General features: G+C 35.7%; 1 protein-coding gene across 2 annotated transcripts; it reads right to left on the bottom strand.

Moving 5' to 3' along the window:
• Window positions 1-4462: 4462 nt before the first annotated feature.
• LOC140757279 (uncharacterized) lies at window positions 4463-18704 on the bottom strand. 2 transcript variants are annotated; one of them, XM_073092892.1, is made up of 10 exons: window positions 18553-18704; window positions 17910-18268; window positions 17188-17364; window positions 15955-16068; window positions 15191-15337; window positions 8217-8367; window positions 6886-6988; window positions 6278-6404; window positions 6006-6075; window positions 4463-5776 (listed from the first exon to the last, which is right to left on the bottom strand). In XM_073092892.1, the coding sequence occupies exons 2-10, from the start codon at window positions 18242-18244 to the stop codon at window positions 5381-5383; spliced, it is 1620 nt and encodes a 539-aa protein (XP_072948993.1). In that variant the 5' UTR covers window positions 18245-18268; window positions 18553-18704; the 3' UTR covers window positions 4463-5380. The 2 variants fall into 2 exon arrangements, with proteins under 2 accessions (XP_072948993.1, XP_072948994.1); XM_073092893.1 differs by lacking the exon at window positions 18553-18704 and adding an exon at window positions 18389-18496.
• Between the last annotated feature and the right edge of the window lie 372 nt (window positions 18705-19076).

Below are 19076 nucleotides of genomic sequence, written 5' to 3'. Positions count from 1 at the left end.
TTAAAATGGCGGGCCAATATGCACATTTTTTCTAAACTGGTAACATCATACACCATACCTTGAAAATGAATAACTTGTATGAAGATTCCTCGTTTAAAAAAATATGGCAAAAATAGCCTGCAATGTGATTCACACGATTTTATTCCGGCGCCGATATTACCCCAAATTACCTTGTGTGTACATTATAACCAACTAATGGTAATGAGAAATGTCGCCATTTGGATTATAATTATTATTGAAACAAGTCATATAAACCTTTTAACGGAAAAAACATAGTTCACTCAAGACACTATGAGAATTATGAGATAGTCATTAATGTAAGTAAAACGCGCTTGGCGTAGTCGGGTTTTAGTTTTTAACATCTATTTATTATATGGAGTTGCCTCGTACTAAGGAATGGATCATTGCAGAACTAGGAAACGAAATAATACATACAAATATAGTTAATAGAAAACTATTATTATTTAACAATTACGTCTACTTAATTTTGCTGAGACAATATGATTGATCGTGTAAAATTGAAGTCGGATTTAATAATAGGCATACGAAAAACATGCATTAAATTATGCGTTTCCTTAGCAGTAAACTCATTTTCTCCCTAAATGCACTAAATGTTAGGCGTATTGATTATAATATAATCATAATTATAATTGACTATATTACAAGCACAATTATGTTGATTATATTATAATCAATACCGCTTTTAAAATTGAAATCTATTATTATAAACTCTTTTTGGAGCAATTTTTAATATGTTCAGTTTAACGCTATGATTCGTATACTTTTGCATAATTTTATTACATTTAATAAAACAAATAAAATAATAAATATGTATGATACTCTCCTTGGCTAAATTATAACTGAAGAGTTATGGTAGTACTTTATTCATCCTGTATCTTAGACTTTTATTTCGGACTTTTAAAACCCAAAGTTGGCAGAACAATTTGCATAACATTTTTTTCAAAGTACGAGTACCTACATTTTCCAAATCGATTATAACGACTTGAAACTTAAATTTTCAAAGCGGATTTTTAACGGTGTTATTTTACATTCGATTGTGATTGGTAAACAGTTATTATCTGCAATGGTATCCAAAACATTACGAGGCAACGCTATATCCGTATTCTATTGTACGCAATGAAGATTTCTGCGATCGCCGTAATATCAGAGCGTTGATACTGCCACTAGTATTTATACGTTTGTAATATATAACTAATATTTAATGATATGAATTCAACGTAAGTGACGCTCGTTTGATGTTTAAACAAATGTTTATTTTTACAGTAACCCGATAAAACAAATATAGATGGCTACATTAGTGTTTCGGATTTATTTAGATTGTAAGATCACGTGACTATATTTTTGACAAAAGACGTATTTGTGATGCGCGGGCCGTTTGACGTATGGAAACGTTTTGTTGGTATCGTAATGTATATCGTGATTTAATCGGAAATAATAAGGCGCAGACGACAGTTTTCGATGGTATGCTGACTCTTTGCAACTCTTTTTCATATGCCATTGCCAGCTTGATTTGCATTGGGCTCTCCCCAAAACTAGGGCGAGGCGTTAGCTGCTTCAACCCCGTCCGTGATCCGTGACCGTTTGTCCAAACGTACCCTTTACTGAAGCTCAAACTTTCTTCCATTCGTCTAAAATCAAACACTTTTTTGTTCACACTAAAATGAACAACGCCGTTAACCGCCGTTAGGTCAACTTTGTTTAGTGTGAATGCTTCATTCGATAATTTATTTGAAATTTTGCTTTTGGAAGTCATTTATTCTCCTTGAAGTCGATACATGAACATTAGAGTAGGGAACTGAATTCCAAACCACTAAGATGTTGAGATATTATCGGCATAATATAGCCCTCATTTAAAAACACCGGCCCTCTCGGTCTGTCGTCTGCGAATGTCCTCGATGTTGCCATATTTACTGCATTTTCATATGCACAAGAAATGGAAAGTATTGAGAAGTGATTTTGCAACAAGTTTTGCCGAGGTCGGTCATGTTTTGCTGTTTTATGATAATAATGGCCTAAATTTATAACATTGTATAAATGATCCACGTTATAATTAATCATATTTCCTCGAATAAAATGACGATTGATCGATCTACATTACATTGGCCGTACGTATAATGATTACTGTATGAATTTAAATCTCTTTCTGTTGTGTTATTAAGATGCAATTTTACAAAGTTCAGTTCTTCGACGGGAAAAATCAGCCGCGCTTTTCCTCATAACGTGAAAAGTGCTCGTTGACACGAAAGTATGTACGAAGGAATTGTTTATCTAAATTTATTATAAATAAATTCGTCATTTGTCGCGTTTTATTCAACACATTAGTAATGAGAAACCTGCAAGTGTTCAGTGATATATGTATGTAGAATTTATCGAGTAGGTGTATAAAGCAGATACGTCTTTTCGATACATAAACAAAGAGCAATAGACAATAAAGACAGATACACGAAATATGTGTGATTGTGAAGCTAATTATGTGTTACGTTTTAAAAATTGCTTGCTGAAAAATACTAGTAAGTTGCAATATATTATAACCCCAACATATAATTATAAATAGTAGGTTTCCACATTTTGAGCAGTAATGCCATCTGTAAAAATGTCCATAATTTACTGGTTTTCGTTGTACCCTCGGAATAAATATTTTATTTTTATTTTTGATCTAATTCCCTACATTTATTTTCATCAACTAGACCATTGAAGAATGATTTATTACTTAAACCGCGAAAGTGGAACAATCAAACGCGCATTTACATTATTAGCATGTATACTCCATTATAACTTGTCTCGATTAAGATCGTGGAAAATCCTGTCTTTATTTTTTATTGATTTTTGGACTATAAGTACTATTATTCAGTGTAATATGATAAGGTTAATCGACAAGCATTGCAAATTCACGTGTTTGGTGTTATCATATTAACTGTTATCATAGGGTTAAATGTTAAGAGTTCTTATGCACAATGTTCCGTGAAAATTCAACGAGGCTGAGTGAGACATTTATGGAAACCGAAAAGCGGTCGGCACACGAACACGATCACTAGCAAATGAATAGATTCTATAAATTTATTAATTATAACTTTAAAGTGATGGCTAAAATGTGATAATTAACATTTAAAACTGATAAGTATTGGATTTCTTGCCGTTTGTACCTAATTCATGCCTTATAAGTGATAAAAAAGAAAATATATTCAAAATTGCATTCTTAGTAAAAAAAAGATGGCGTTCGTGTGCCGAATAGTAACAGATTGTTTATGGTCGCACCGTAGAAATTGTCTCAATATTGTTCTTGATAGTTTAAAAATATGTGTTTTGTATTTTCATCGTGAACATTATGCAATTTACTAATCGAACTTATTGAGATTGTCACAGTAGTTTGTAATTAACACTCTTAGACCTATGTATCTTGATCTTTGACGCCGTTACGACACGACACAAAAATATCATGATGATGAAAGTGAGAAAATTGATAAAAAAGAAGCTAGATTTCTGTGAAGCATAATTAATGTATTTTTCTACTTGATCGTTTAGGGATGCTATTAGATATTTTTGGACCATTGTTAAGATAACTGCGATCAGTATTGGAGTGGATAAAGATAAATGTTAGTTTTCGTGGATGTTGGCCGAATGTGGTTGTTGTTGTCGAGATTAGATGATAAAAATAAGCGCTTTTCCTAGATCTATATTTTTATGCACCCACACAAAACAACTTTGGCATTCTTAATACCTTACTCATGTTTCGAACTGAATTGTTTCGAATGTGAATTCGAACATGTTTTGAAACTCTATTTTTGAATTCCGCCTAAAACATTGTGTTACTGTTAAATAGAGACTATTTTCTTGTGTAAAAAAAACTAGCGATATCTATTTGATTTATGCGACGATTGTTTTGAATAGATTTCATTTGAAATTATATTTTGTTTTAAATAGGAATGCCAAAGTACAAACCGGTCTTGGAGTGTTAAAATGACCAAGATTGTAAGGGCAGCGTATTATTAGATGGTGCATTTCGTAAGTACGTGTAAATTTCGCATTAAAAACAAATAAGGTATGCCGGTAGGTGTTTACCAAGAAACCGCTTAATATTTTTGTATTTTCTTAGTATATAATGGAGCATTATAAATTTGTGGTGTCTTCTAACGATTGTGTATGCATTATGCTATAGATGAGTATTTCGTAAACATTTGGTTGAAATAATAAGTGCGTAATAAAACACTTTTTCGTATTAAAATTTTGTATTTTTATTTCCTATAGCCGTTATCAAAGTTGGCAAAACAGAATTAAATAGTTGACACAAATAGAACGTATCATGAAATTTGCCTCGTATTGGTATATTATTATAATTTTAAAATTAGCAGCTGTGTGAGTAAGACATAAAAAGAACGAGCGAGACCAATACAAAATGGCGTAATTTTGTATTAAATCTCATTACCACCTACCAATCTATAACAAATTTAAGACTCTATAATATGGAATTGGCTATATATCACTAAAATGTGGTGCAATATAAAAATACACCCTTTAACAGCTTCACCCTGTCATTTTCGTGTAACAATGTACTCGTACTTGTGAACTTTAAGATCAATAAAACAATGATCATCAATTCATTAATATGCCTAACGTATTAGGATTAGGAACCTATAATTACACTAAACCTTAGACAAATATAGCAAATATTGGAAATATTTACAATAAGGTACTTAGATAACAATGAAGTAATTTTTCTGCTTCTAAATTCATATCTAAATCAGCTCAATCAGGAAGTATGTGAAAATATGCATATTTTTACAAATATTCGCACTAATCAACAAAATCATGTTTATTAACATTTTATTTTAATGAATGTCTTAGTGAATATCTTTATTAAAACTATTTCTAGACAAGAACTCTCTAAGACTAGTGTAAGCGCCTTTATCTTGTCACGCGAGTTTTATGTCCGCATGTTTGTTTTAAACAGTTTTATTCTCGTACATGACAGGAAAAGACTATCAAGTAACGTAAGTGGCACACATGCGGATCCGATCTGAACTAAGCCTATGCTCCTCCCACACCATCTGGTGTTTATGACGGTATGCGACCACTAATACCGTCGTCCTGTACATATCTTACCTATGAAATTTTAATAGCAAATAAGCATGCATCCTATAGTAAGTGGATTTTATGAACATTGTCTAATTCGTCTGCGGACCATGTATAAACCACATATTTACAAATCATATAAAGTTAAACAGTCCTTATATAAATATTTACACATAGGTACATACAGGTTTAGGACTAATCACATAATAAATTAAATGAAACTCACTCCCTTACTAGACACTGGACTAAGTTTGTGAGCAATATCAGAATCCTTTGATAACCAATATTACTATGACACCATTTCACTTTCCACCGGCACTTCATTCTCCTGTACGACATGAAGATTGAGCATATCCGCGGAATACTCTCCATAATTCAGGTTTAACACATCACCATCTTCAATGACCACTACGTTGTAGTTTTCACCATCATCGAAGCCACCTTGTATGGACTGCATGTACTGGAGTACCTCCTCGGAGAGCACTATCCTTTCTTGGTCATCATCTTCTTCTGGTTCCTCCTTGCAAATACTGATGTCCAGGTCTGGGTATACCTCGACAGGCTCTGGCCTGTAGGTCCTCTGTGGGGGTTGCGGAGGCACTTCTGGTTCCACTTCGGACTTCAGCACTACCTTCGCTTGCTCCAACTGAGTGTCCGTTAAAGTTGGCAGTGACTTGAAGAACATCTGAAAATTGTAAAACATTTTACACAATGATAAATTGCAAAATCACGTAGGTATATAACTCATAAAAGCATTGTATTTAATCTTTGTATCACGTTTATCTAAAGTTTATACTTACAACAAAATTACACTACTATAAATGTAGGTCAAGCAGCTGCCCTTGGAACCCGTTTTAAAAAGCAACCTAAATTTAGAGCCTATGTTAGTAAGAACATAATTTAATATGACTTACCCTTCGTGTCATCAATAACAGTCCGTGAGCTTTCTTAGTGTGCTCCTTAAGTACTGACATTCGAGGATACCTGAAAAAAGATTCCATAAAATATATTTCAATACATATATTTAATAGTCAACTTTTGAAGGCCTTAAAGTATCTATAAGCCTTAATTATATTTTTAAGTGAATGTTCAAATCAAATCAAAATGCTAAAATATATTTATGATTCATAAACATAAAATTATATGCGAATATTAGTAGAATTTGTTATATAAAAGTAAAATGTACCTCTTAAAACATATTTTGCAAACGCAGGGCGGCGGTAACTTGAGATGGTAGCTGTCCACGTGGCGAACTAAGGCTGCTTTTGTGGCGTAGCGCTTCTCACACCGATCACATCCAAACTTCTTTACCGCTGTATAAATTACAAATTCATATTATTAATTGATATATGTGAGTCTATAACTCTATATATAAAATGTCAAACCATAACCAAAGTAAACAACATAATTCCATGCAATGAAAAATATGAAAAAATATGTTGTGTAATTGAAAAAGTTGTTGAATATACTTTAAACAAATCTGTAATGAACTACAAGTAGAAATGAAATCTTATCTAAGATCTGTCTCAGATGTATGGTTAGCTATTACGCCTTTAAACCACATTTATATCTACACACATTAAACATGTCACTGTTTATAACAAAAACCATATTTTTCCATACAATAATTGAATTTACGCGGCTATTACAGAACATATAATCATGACATCAATACTTTGTATACTATAATATTTTTTTTGTCTAACACGGCACGCATTTGTGCCGCAAGATGTCTGCAGATGTAAATAAACTTAAGGCCATATACACTGATGACTGCATAAGAGGTATACATACGCAGATGTGTGTCCATGTGTGTGGCGAGTGCTGCCTTCACTTTGAAGACTCGGCCACAGTGGTCGCATATGTACTGCTCGTCGCTGTGCTTCTTGCGGTGACGCTGGAAACAGGCATTATGTTATATTCCGCGCCAAACTTCAAGTCCGCTCTGAAGTTGTTGCGCCAGGTGTCAGTCAGAGATCCAATGGGGTCGAACACAACTACAAGCATATACTCCGTAGCAACAGTAAGACACACAAACGCAGGTATATACCCGCGGGCGAGAGCGGACAGCGGAGGGTGCCGAGGAAGTCCCGCGCTATCTTCGTTCCTATATTCGGAGCGGACCGGCAGTTTGGCGCGGACTTTACCAGCAATAAATACAGCTGGCTAGTGAGATATAATTTTCTACTACCCCTAGTAAGGTATTTACGATTAAAACAACAATATTGTGACATCACAACATGTTTATAATTACGACTAATGCGTAATGATGCTGTTCTGTCTTGTGCCTACTATTCATACCAGATCAGATTCACTCTTTACAATTATGGTCCCGCATATCGGAGCAGTCACCATACTGTTCTGACATGCAGAGGGTTCTGGGTTCGATCCCCGCCGATTTCGTTTCTTTTCGTTTGTATTTTGCGTCTTCGCGTGTGTTCATGGCACCCCAAATCATAATGTGTGTAACGAGCGTAAAAAGCGTATTTATTTGATTATTCTAAGACTAGGACAAAAGTGGACTTTATGGGGGTAGGTGGGTAATTGTCTCGAGCGCATATTATGTCTTACGTCACTAATGTCATGCTGGTTGCAAGGTGTGCGAGTCGGCCCGAGCGGACGTGTGTGGCGTTAGCGAACCAAATAGTTTGCTATCAGTGCTACTGTAGTGTCGAGTACATTACAGTGTGTGTTATTATGATAACTGCCTAATAACTGCAGTGTTAAACGCAGCTGTGTTCTGGTTTGAAGGATGTGGTAAGGGAGACATACTCTTCCAAGGCATTTCAGCTTAGTCCTCAGGGGTAGCGGCGCAGCTGTGGCCTATCAGAAATCTTATCATATCTGGGATGGTTACAGATGTCCAGGGCGGCAGTGGCCACTTACCATCAGGTGGACTGCATGCTATGCTATTTCTTTATCTATATATAGATAAAACAAATACAGTTCGTTAGTCTCGCTAAAACTCGAGAACAGCTGGAACGATTTGGCTAAATTTAGTTTAGAATAATTTCTGGAAATCCAGGGAAGGTTTAAAAGGTGAGTAAATATGAAATATATTTCATAAATAGATTCTGAGGCGGTACAAAGTTTGCCGGGTCAGTTAGTTATATATAAAAAGGTACCGAGAGCGCTGCCAGCGAGGTATATGCGGAGGTGCAAACGGAGCAGAGATATGGACGGACACCACGATGTAGCATCTCGTGTGAACGTAGGTACGTCTTCGACACAAACGCGGCCGGGCATTGGCTGCAACCGTATTTGCGTTCGCTTGGCCTGAAAAGTTAGGATATTTTCGTACATTGTGTTGAAGTTTGAACTATTCTAATGTAGGATATGTCTGTTATATCGCAAAGTTAAAGAGTCAAGACATGCACATCTTTCGGCCATGCTGTGCCACGTTTTGCTTATACATATATATAATATATTACTGTTCAGTTTTGTCTATGGTTCTACGTATTAATTTTCTGTCGTTGGTATTAATTTTAATCTGTAGGATTATAAGCATAGAGATTTATAGTTTGAAATAGTTCGTTGTAGTACCGTTGTCGTCGTGTCGTTCGCGGTGGCGGGAGCCTGATGGCTTCCGCCACCGGGATTTGTTCTTGTTGGAGAAGCTTCGGAGTCGTCGGTCGCGCTCGCGCATATTTGTCGTTTGAGTTATACTCCGAAGTAGAAGCCACTATTCGTATTCGTAGCGTTTCCTTTAAATTCGCGTTAACTTCATTGTTCGCGGTGCAACGTGCTGTAAGATCGACGCCACGTGAGAAGAGGAAGAAGGTAGAGGTAACCGGTAGACCATTCCGAGGTAAGACTAGCTAGCTCGAGCTTAGGGTGAGTTGAAGGTGCCTTATACCTAGTACAAGAGGCTGCGCCCATCAGCAGCAGGTGAGTGCGTGACCCTATAGCACTTTGCATCTTATTTTCGTATATACAGTCCACTTAACCTTCTTCGGGACACGGTCATCCTGTCCATCGAAGAGAGGAACATTCGGTTCCTTATTTGTTCTAACGGCCGCGGAAATCTTAATATTTTCGGTCTCGGAGCCGAATGCATAACATTTTTGGTCTTCGAGACGAATTCACCACATTTTTGGTCACTTCGGCGGATCTTAATTGTTCCATCGTCCTAAACACCATTTTTGCTATTTTCCGTCGACCGAACATAACGAACATTGAAATTAATTTTATCGTGTCGTATTTCGCTAAAGGAACGAACATTTACGTAAAGTGGCTTCTAAATTTGTCGTTTCGTGTCGTATTTCGTATTAGATTTGCTATTTTGTATTGCATTTCTATAAAATTTCGTAATTTTCGTTTTGTCGATTAACATTTTATGTTGAGGGTGGGTGTGATTCTTTACAACTCATCACTTTGTTAGTTGTACTTAGGTCCCGCCATCTTTGCGCTATTTTTATTAATAGTCGTTGGTTGTCAGTATTGCATTGCGCCATATTTATTTGTCGTTGGTCATATTGTCAATACTGTCAAATTGTATTAGACTTTGACGTATTATTGTGTCGAAGTCAGCTGTCAGTGACATTGCAATTATTTGCTATTGTTGTCGATTTCGTTAAGTTTATAAACTTATATCAATTAATGACAATGTCTACTGGGAGCAACGAAAGTGGCGCAAGTGATGGGGACGTTAATAGGATTGCCCGGGATTACAGTATGATGCGATTGGAGTATATAGCGGAATCGGATATGACAGGCTGCGTTGAGGAGGACCTTAGGGAACTTTCAAATGAATTCCATAAAGCGCAAATAAATTTATTGCGTTCATTAAGTGCTGCCCAACGCCAGTCTGAAATTGGTGTAACTGCATCATTTGATACAAAATTTAGAAGTGTTTTGGCCCGTCTGCGGCATTCAAATAGTGACCGTCAGATTAAACAAGAAGTAGTTTCGGGTTTTGCTAAGCTGCCTAAAATTAACATTAAGCCATTCGATGGTAAGCTAGAAAATTGGTTATCTTTTAAACAATTATTTGAGTCGTTGATCCATAATAGAAATATTCCTAAAGTGGAAAAGTTACATTACTTGTTAACTTGTGTCGAAAATAAAGCTTATGATTTAATCAGGAACTTTCCACTCACGGATGAAAATTATATAGACGCGTATGATACACTTAATAAATATTATAATAAGAAGCGCTATATAACGGCCTCCTATTATCAAAAGTTGTTGTCATGTGAGCCAGTGAAAACAAATTCAGCTGTAGAACTTGAGCGTGTTCATAGAACTTTTGTGGAGAATTTAAGTGTTTTGGAAAAGTTTGGATTACCAGATAAGAACTTCATGTTGTTCCATTTATTTTGGTCAAAATTAGATCGGGCCACAAAAGAATCATTTCAATTAGAATTTAATTCAGATGAGATACCAGAGTTCACTCAAGTTCAGGATTTTGTTGAGAAACAAGTTAGGGCATTAAGTGAGGTAACTCCGAACCCAATATTAAGTAATGTAGGAATATCAAAAGAACCGAAACCAAGTAACTTTAAAAAGTCCAAATCCTCATTTGTCGTGTCGGGAGTGACTTGTGACTTTTGTACTGGCCAACATAGTCTTTCATCATGTAAGAATTTTCTAAATTTAGATATAGATTCTCGATTTAAATTCATTAAAAATAAAAATCTTTGTATCCGTTGCTTTTCGAAAACTCATAGGGTAAAAACTTGTCGAGTCCCTATAAGTTGTGGTGTATGTGGGTGTTCACATAACACATTGTTACATTTTAAAAAATCGGTTACACCGTCTGCTGATAGCAATTCCCAACCTGATATTGAAGTTGTTAGTTCCATTAATAATAATGCACAACTGAGTAATATTGTTTTAACTTCTGTCGGTGGTAAAAGTACAATCTTGTTTTCTACAGCTAAGGTTCTTATAAAAGATAGTTGGGGAAACTTTCAACCTGTAAGGGTGTTGTTGGATTGTGCAAGCGCTTGCAACTTTATTTCGGTACCATGTGCAAAGCGCCTCGGGTTATGTATTAAAAACACTAAACAATCAATAAATGGAATCGGATCTTCTGTTGCTGAGTCTCGTGGTTCACTATGTTGTGAAATAAAATCCTATAACTCAAATAAAATCGATTTTAAGTTTGAAGCTTTTGTTTTGTCGTCGATATGTAGTGACCAACCTGCACATTTTGTTGATTTTTGTGGTTGGTCACATATTAGGAATTTACCTTTGGCTGATCCAGACTTCGCTCGTCCAGGGGCTATTGACATGCTATTGAATGCGGATATATTTGCTTCATCTCTCATACCTGGTCTGAGACGAGGGAGGCCGGGACAACCAAAGGCTCTAAATACTATATTTGGTTGGATTCTAATGGGTGAGTGTGAGGTAGATCACACACACAACTGTCGTAATAGTAAACAGAGTGATTGTTTCTTCGTCGATAACTCTTATTTATCAAATATAAAATTAGATAACACTTTAAAAAGATTCTGGGAAACAGAAGAGGTTCGCACTCCTGTCTGTAAAATCCTTTCGAAGGAGGATCAAGCCTGTGAAAATTATTTCACTAATAATTATAGTCGTAACGATGATGGTAGATTTGTGGTGCCTCTGCCATTCATGAATCCTTCAGTAAAGCCATCGTTCTCACATTCCCGTGAAATTGCTTTAAAAAGATTTCTCTCTCTCGAGCGAAGACTTAATATAAATGTTGAATTTAGAGATGCCTATGTTCGGTTCATGAATGAGTATGAGGTTGCCGGTCATATGGAGCAGGTGGATCCCCCGACTTCAAGCGTTGGGAAGTTTTATTATATCCCTCATCACGGAGTATTGCGACCAGATTCTGTTAGCACCCCACTTCGTACTGTGTTCGATGCAAGTTGTAGAGATGCTAATGGATTGTCTTTGAATGATACGCTACTTGCTGGGCCTAAACTGCAAACTAATATTTTCGATTTACTTATTCGGTTCCGTTGGCATGCTGTCGTTTTTACTGGTGACGTCAAACAGATGTATAGACAAATCTTGGTTTGTAGAGATGACACCGAGTACCTACGCATTCTGTGGCGCCCATCTGCTGACGGTCCTATACGTGACTATAGGCTTCGCACGGTCACTTATGGCGTATCATCTGCACCGTTTCAGGCTCTTCGTGCGATCGCTCAACTAGCAGAAGACTCTACCCAAGAACTTCTGGCTGCTTCTACAGTTCTTAGTAGAGACATTTATCTCTACAATTGCGCTCGGAACTCACCAAAATTTTGTCGTCTGGTGGTTTCCATTTAAGAAAGTGGACATCTAATTGTAGTGAGTTTTTCGTTGATCTTCCATCTTCTGACTTATACTCAGAAGAATTTAAACATTTCGAAGAGATGTCAGACCTCTCCTTAAAAATTTTGGGACTTTTATGGCATCCGCAATCGGATGATTTTAGATTTCGTGTCGTCAACCCCGATGACTCTAGGTGCACCAAACGTACCATACTCTCCCATATTGCGCGGATTTATGACCCTTTGGGATTTCTAGCGCCGATTACGTTTTATGCTAAATATCTTATGCAACTTCTTTGGACTTCGGGAGTTTCATGGGACGATAATGTGCCACCTCACATTGCACACGAGTGGTTGCGATTTAAGTCTCAATTGTCGTCGTTAGTTTCGATTACCATTCCTCGGCGTATGGTAAATTCTTTCGTGTCGTTACAGTTGCATGGCTTCTGTGACGCTTCAGAACGTGGCTGTTGTGCTGTCACATTCTTTCGTGTCGTTGAGGCGGATGGCTCTACATCCGTTCATTTTTGTTGCGCAAAGTCGAAAGTCGCGCCTTTGCGAAAATTGTCGATTCCAAGATTGGAACTTTTAGCTGCTGTCTTGTTATCTACTTTAATGGAATCAGTGGTAGAGGCTTTAAAACCATTTCATGCAGTTCAAGAACTTTACGCATGGTCTGACTCTACTGTCACTTTGGCTTGGATTAAATCTTGTCCATCCAAGTGGAAAACGTTTGTGGCGAATAGAGTCAGCCACATTCAGAGTAGAGTAGCTCCTGACCATTGGCGTCACGTGAGCTCTAGTTCGAATGCTGCTGATATTGGTTCTCGTGGTACGCTTCCAGCTGACCTCGTTGACTGTTCCATGTGGTGGAAGGGCCCTTCATGGCTTGTAGAGCCAGAGAATGATTGGCCTTCTTCATTATTGGTAGAACAGGACACAGACTCTATCGCAGAAGAACAAAGGATTCTTAGCCTTCTGTCACCGGAAAAGGTGAATCTCGTTAGCGATTTGTTAAATCGTTTTTCGTCGCTTTCGAAAGTAAAGCGTGTTTTGTCATTTTGTTTTCGTTTCGCTCATAATTTGAGAAATTATAAAAATAAATTTGTCGGTGCATTACAGCCTTGTGAGCTACGTCAAGCTTTTGAGTTGCTCATAAAGCAAGCACAAGTAGAATCGTTTTCGTTTGAATTGGATTGTCTAAGTAAAGGTTCGCCTAATTCGCTACCCAAAGCCTTGCGTAAATTGTCTCCTTTCATTGATGACGCGGGTATTTTGAGGGTGGGCGGTCGGTTAGCTAACGCTAATGTAGAGTTTACCGTTAGACATCCTATTCTTTTGCCTCGTAATCATAGATTAACATTTCTTATTATCGATGAGTACCATAAGAAATCCATGCATCCTGGTGCTCAAACTCTACAAAATTTACTTTCGCAAGATTTTTGGATTCTCTCGCCTAAACGAGCTATTTGTTCTGCAGTTGTTGCTCTCTGTCGTGAGCGTGGTGTGCGAATCTAGAAGTATTTCTTATCGTTTTCGTAAATTAGTTTCGTTTCAACGTAACTCTTCCTTGTCGTAGGTTATTAATTTGTGTCGTTTTCTTAAGTAAGTTACATTTTCACGTAAATCTTTCGTGTCGTAGTTCATAATCTGTGTCGTTTTCGAAATAGTTACGTTTTAACTTAACTCTTTCTTGTCGTAGGTTAAGTAATTTGTGTTTTATGTTTGTTGTTTTCGTAAATACGTAGTATTTAGGTGGGCGGTATGTTCAGTTTTGTCTATGGTTCTACGTATTAATTTTCTGTCGTTGGTATTAATTTTAATCTGTAGGATTATAAGCATAGAGATTTATAGTTTGAAATAGTTCGTTGTAGTACCGTTGTCGTCGTGTCGTTCGCGGTGGCGGGAGCCTGATGGCTTCCGCCACCGGGATTTGTTCTTGTTGGAGAAGCTTCGGAGTCGTCGGTCGCGCTCGCGCATATTTGTCGTTTGAGTTATACTCCGAAGTAGAAGCCACTATTCGTATTCGTAGCGTTTCCTTTAAATTCGCGTTAACTTCATTGTTCGCGGTGCAACGTGCTGTAAGATCGACGCCACGTGAGAAGAGGAAGAAGGTAGAGGTAACCGGTAGACCATTCCGAGGTAAGACTAGCTAGCTCGAGCTTAGGGTGAGTTGAAGGTGCCTTATACCTAGTACAAGAGGCTGCGCCCATCAGCAGCAGGTGAGTGCGTGACCCTATAGCACTTTGCATCTTATTTTTCGTATATACAGTCCACTTAACCTTCTTCGGGACACGGTCATCCTGTCCATCGAAGAGAGGAACATTCGGTTCCTTATTTGTTCTAACGGCCGCGGAAATCTTAATATTTTCGGTCTCGGAGCCGAATGCATAACATTTTTGGTCTTCGAGACGTATTTATTCATCACATTTTTGGCCATCGTGCCGGATGTATGCTCAACAATTACATTAGTGATCTACAGGTTATAATAATGTTGTTTTTTAACTAAACTGCTACAACAACGAATAATAAATGAAGTATTTTTTATCCTATAAAAATCTGACAAGGTTTAACAAGCTTCCAATAATACTGCAATAATCAAAAATATTAAACATCTATTTCTTAATAAAGGCAGTATTAAAATTTGCTGTTATGCTTTCAAGTGTGTGGTATGGTAAACATACTTATCAGAAGCATTTCAATTTAGTCCTCAGGTGTGCCAACACATCTGTGGCCGACCTATGAATAGGAATAGTCTTATCGGAGGTTGATTACAGATGTCTATGGGCATCAGTAAAGACTTACCATTAGGTGGACTGCATGCTCGTTTGCTACTACTATATTATAAACAAACTCACTTTTTCACGGAACTGGTCTCAGGGAAATGTTTGGGAATGTACGGACGCGAGCGCCCCTTGCGGCCGAGCGTGCGAGCACGTGCCTTCAATACTATCACCGCGTCGGGAGCCATGCAACGTTTCTCGTGCTTGTATAGGTTTGTTGTGCTGAAATGTTTCATGTTAATATTAATAGTAGTTATAATTTTCTATAATAATATTGTATGCCCATGAGGCCGGAATACGGCGGATAATTACCCAATGTACACCTATGTTTTTAAACCTATGTTCCACAATAAAGTTATTTGATTTGATTTGATTTGAAATATGTATGCATGTAAAACAAATAAGACTAAAAACTTCAAGTAATAAGGATAAGAAACATTTCTTAAATATACAATACAAAATAAAAATATAATCAGTTATACCTATAATAAACTAAATACGCTTAAAGGTAACAGTGGTAGTAGAAGGGTAAGAAATATTTCTTAAAAATTATACAGTACAATAAAAATATTATACTTAACTAATTAACTACTTTTAAAGGTAATGCGGGTTAAATTAATGGAGAATGTGTTTGAAGCTATACTTATCTACTTTTGAGGCATTTGGTTAATGTGGGTAAATCTTTGCCATTATAAAAATAAAATCGACACTACAGGGTTACCTACTAAATATTACAGAAACAGTTTTATAAAGACAAAATATTTTTAGGTATAAATGATACATCAAGTAATATCATATTGTATTAAGAGTAAGTGTTACATAAAAAACCATAAGCCTACCTTCTAAAGTCAACACCGCAAGCAAAGCAGACTAGGTACCGTTCCCCATGCTTCTCTTGGTAATGACGGCCAGCTGCCGGCATCGTCTCAGATATCGCACCACAAATCACACATCTGGAAATGTGTAATGTAATAATTAGAGATACATTATATATACATATATGTTATATACGAGATATAAGTGCTACGAAGTATTATGGTATTTTTTTAAATAAATTATTCGCAAGAAACAAATATTCAGAACATCAGTAATTTTTGGATTCGCAAACCGCACTAGTCTTACTGTTCACCACAGGTAAAGCACATTATCTTAGTTAACACTTAAGGATTGGTATAGCAATCCAAAGAGGAAACGCTGCCAGCGTCTTGGGAACCTTGCCCAAAGACAGTGATGGTGACAATTTTTTATGGTAGTGTTTTTGTTTTTCATTTTTGTATATATGTAAATTTTGTAAATAAGTTGTTTTATATTTATAGTTTAATTTATTTCTTTTAATTTTCTGTAAGTTTAATTATAATTGTAAATATTAATTTAAGTTAATATAATTTAGTAAACTAATTTTTATTTAAATAAAAAAAAAAAAGTTAACACTTTAAACTATGTTATTGTTGTGATTTTCAATGTAGATAAAAGTTTTGTACCATTTTGGATAGCTAGTGAAATAGGGCTATTATTTTAATAATTTGTACGACACATTCCATACATCCTTTTTATGCAAATTCACTCTGAAGTGGAAATAAAAAGGGTTTTTTTAATTGAACTCCAGCAAATTGACCTCCATAACGTCAAGTTTAAGGGTACTACTACAGCATATTGTCATTTTAAGGAAGTGTTGTGATGTTACGTATAAGATTATGCACAAAAATAGGATCAAAATAGGACATTCACTTAGGAGCATTTTATTTTTTGCTGGAAATCGGTATTTAGAAATAAAAACACAAAAACTTGAATATCTCAAAAACAAATCACTATTGGCTGGGGTACTTAATGACAAAACCTATTGCAAATGAGCTCTACTTTTACCCCTCCAAGGGAATGTATCGAATTTTCAGTAACCCTGTATACATATTTGTCTATACATAATATGTTTGACACAGGAATGGATTTAAAAAAGCTTATAAAGTAAAATGCATTGTGTTCACTTTGTTAACATTTGGTAGCCAATTTAATATGTTCCTTATTTTTTACATCAATGAAAGAAATATGATAAAACCATATAAAAATAATCTCACTCAAACATAATCCCATTCATAATGAAGTAGTCTTTTGGAGGTGGTGGTGGCTTCACATTCCTCATGATCTCTGAAAGGGTAGTTACTAGGGCATTGGTGTCATCTTCCAATTCCGGATACTGCTCTCGTAATTCCTTAACAAAGGACTTCTGTTGTGATGGCTTCAGCATCTTGTGCCTGAAATTGTAGAATATGGTAAAGTTATAATAGGAATAACCTACAAGGGATTCCATTATATAAGGATAAAAGATTTTCAATAGTTCTTGCTAAAGAAAAACATAATTTTTTTATAATGTTAGATAATGAGTGTTTCCAAACAATTTCAGTGTTTTGTTTTATTTACAGAGTATTCCTTTACAGTAATTACCTTGTGATGAGTCACTGTAAATTTTATTTACCGACACAGTAATGAGTAAATCATACTTACATGCCACCATTGATACTCATGTGATTATTTGTCTCTCTATAGATTTGAATAGAAGATCGGATTTTTATTACATTTTTTAGTACAAGCTATTAAATTATAGTATTCAATATTATAATAACTACACACAAAAAAATACATCTTTACCATATTTATATTATGATTATTGGATAAGAAATTTTAAAATCGTGCAGAGGCATATACGTGCATATGAACGCATAATAATATCTTAATATCTACTATATATATTATATTATTTATGGTTAATTTATTATCAATAATGTTAAAAGGAACTAACCTGTGCCTATTAACACTTTCATTACCGCTGCCATCATCAGCATCATCGTCAAGGTCGTCATCAGACTCACCGTCTTGAGGCACATAATCTTCATCACCATCCTCCTCATCCTCGCCAGCCCAAACATCCTCCTCAAAATCCTCAGGAACTTCCTCTTTGATGTTAGTACCATCGAGTTCCACGAATTCTCCATGTATCGCTGCAGTCTCAATGAGCTTCTCGACGTCATCTCCATCAATTACCTCCTGCTTTATGTTCATTGGTTCTGGGAAGTTATCATTTTCTCCATCACCTATTATAACCACTATCATATCATCATCCGCTTCCATCTCCATTGCGTTGCGCGCGTTTCCCGTAACCTAAAAAATATCTGCCTTCACAAAGACGAACATATTTATGTTATAATATCACAATTTTTGCAAAATCCATAATGTATCACAAATTTCAACTCAAAATAACAGAATTGACAAAACAAATACCGCCAATGAAAACTTTTACAAACAACAAGGCAAAGGTAGCGGCCGAAAAGAGATAAAAGGCAAAGGTTTACGAGGTTAAATCTTCCATCACAAGTCACAATTGCTGTGATGTGAAGCTATTTCTTAATTTAACTATGAAATGTCCCAAACAAACCAGTACTTACAAATTAGATCAGAATGTGAGGCAAATTATATAATTATTAAACAAAAATATTATATCAATAATATTCAACAATAAATTAGTTAAATTAACTGGTGGAATGGCGTTTTCCTTTGCTTGCTTTGCCTAATTTTTTTTCATGTCATGCCAGTGACTATAATGTTGCTTATAAGAAAATTTGGTAGAATATTCAAATGTGTATAAATTTAATAAAATAAACTAAAATCTTATAAAAGTTAATCAATTTTAACTATTGATATAATTTTATAATTCATATATTATTTAGCAATTTACCAAATATGTTCCGTCATACGCAAACCGTTGAATTGTAACCCTAAAAAATGTTTTTTTTTTAAATACTGTAATAAACGAACTGTTATTTTTCATTTTATTTAAAGCTTTTTGTATGAAAATCAAGTATAAAATCATGAATGGCAGTAAATAATAAACGAACTGTTATTTTTCATTTTATTTAAAGCTTTTTGGTATGAAAATCAATTATAAAATCATGAATAGCAGTACATCTCA

The sequence above is a fragment of the Epargyreus clarus genome, unplaced genomic scaffold (genome assembly GCF_041222505.1).
Source record: "Epargyreus clarus isolate Ecla_fem2 unplaced genomic scaffold, WU_Ecla_fem_2.2 ptg000004l, whole genome shotgun sequence".
Classification (NCBI taxonomy): Eukaryota; Metazoa; Arthropoda; class Insecta; order Lepidoptera; family Hesperiidae; genus Epargyreus; species Epargyreus clarus.
This window is presented reverse-complemented; position numbering and strand designations above follow the sequence as displayed.

Coding starts and splice junctions, on each gene's coding strand:
- LOC140757279 (XM_073092892.1), bottom strand. CDS start 18,244: ATGGAGATGGAAGCGGATGATGATATGATAGTGGTTATAATAGGTGAT. Junction 16,069..17,187: donor ATGAATGGGATTATGTTTGA/GTGAGATTATTT, acceptor ACACATTTCCAG/ATGTGTGATTTGTGGTGCGA. Junction 15,338..15,954: donor TGCGGTGTTGACTTTAGAAG/GTAGGCTTATGG, acceptor GAAACATTTCAG/CACAACAAACCTATACAAGC.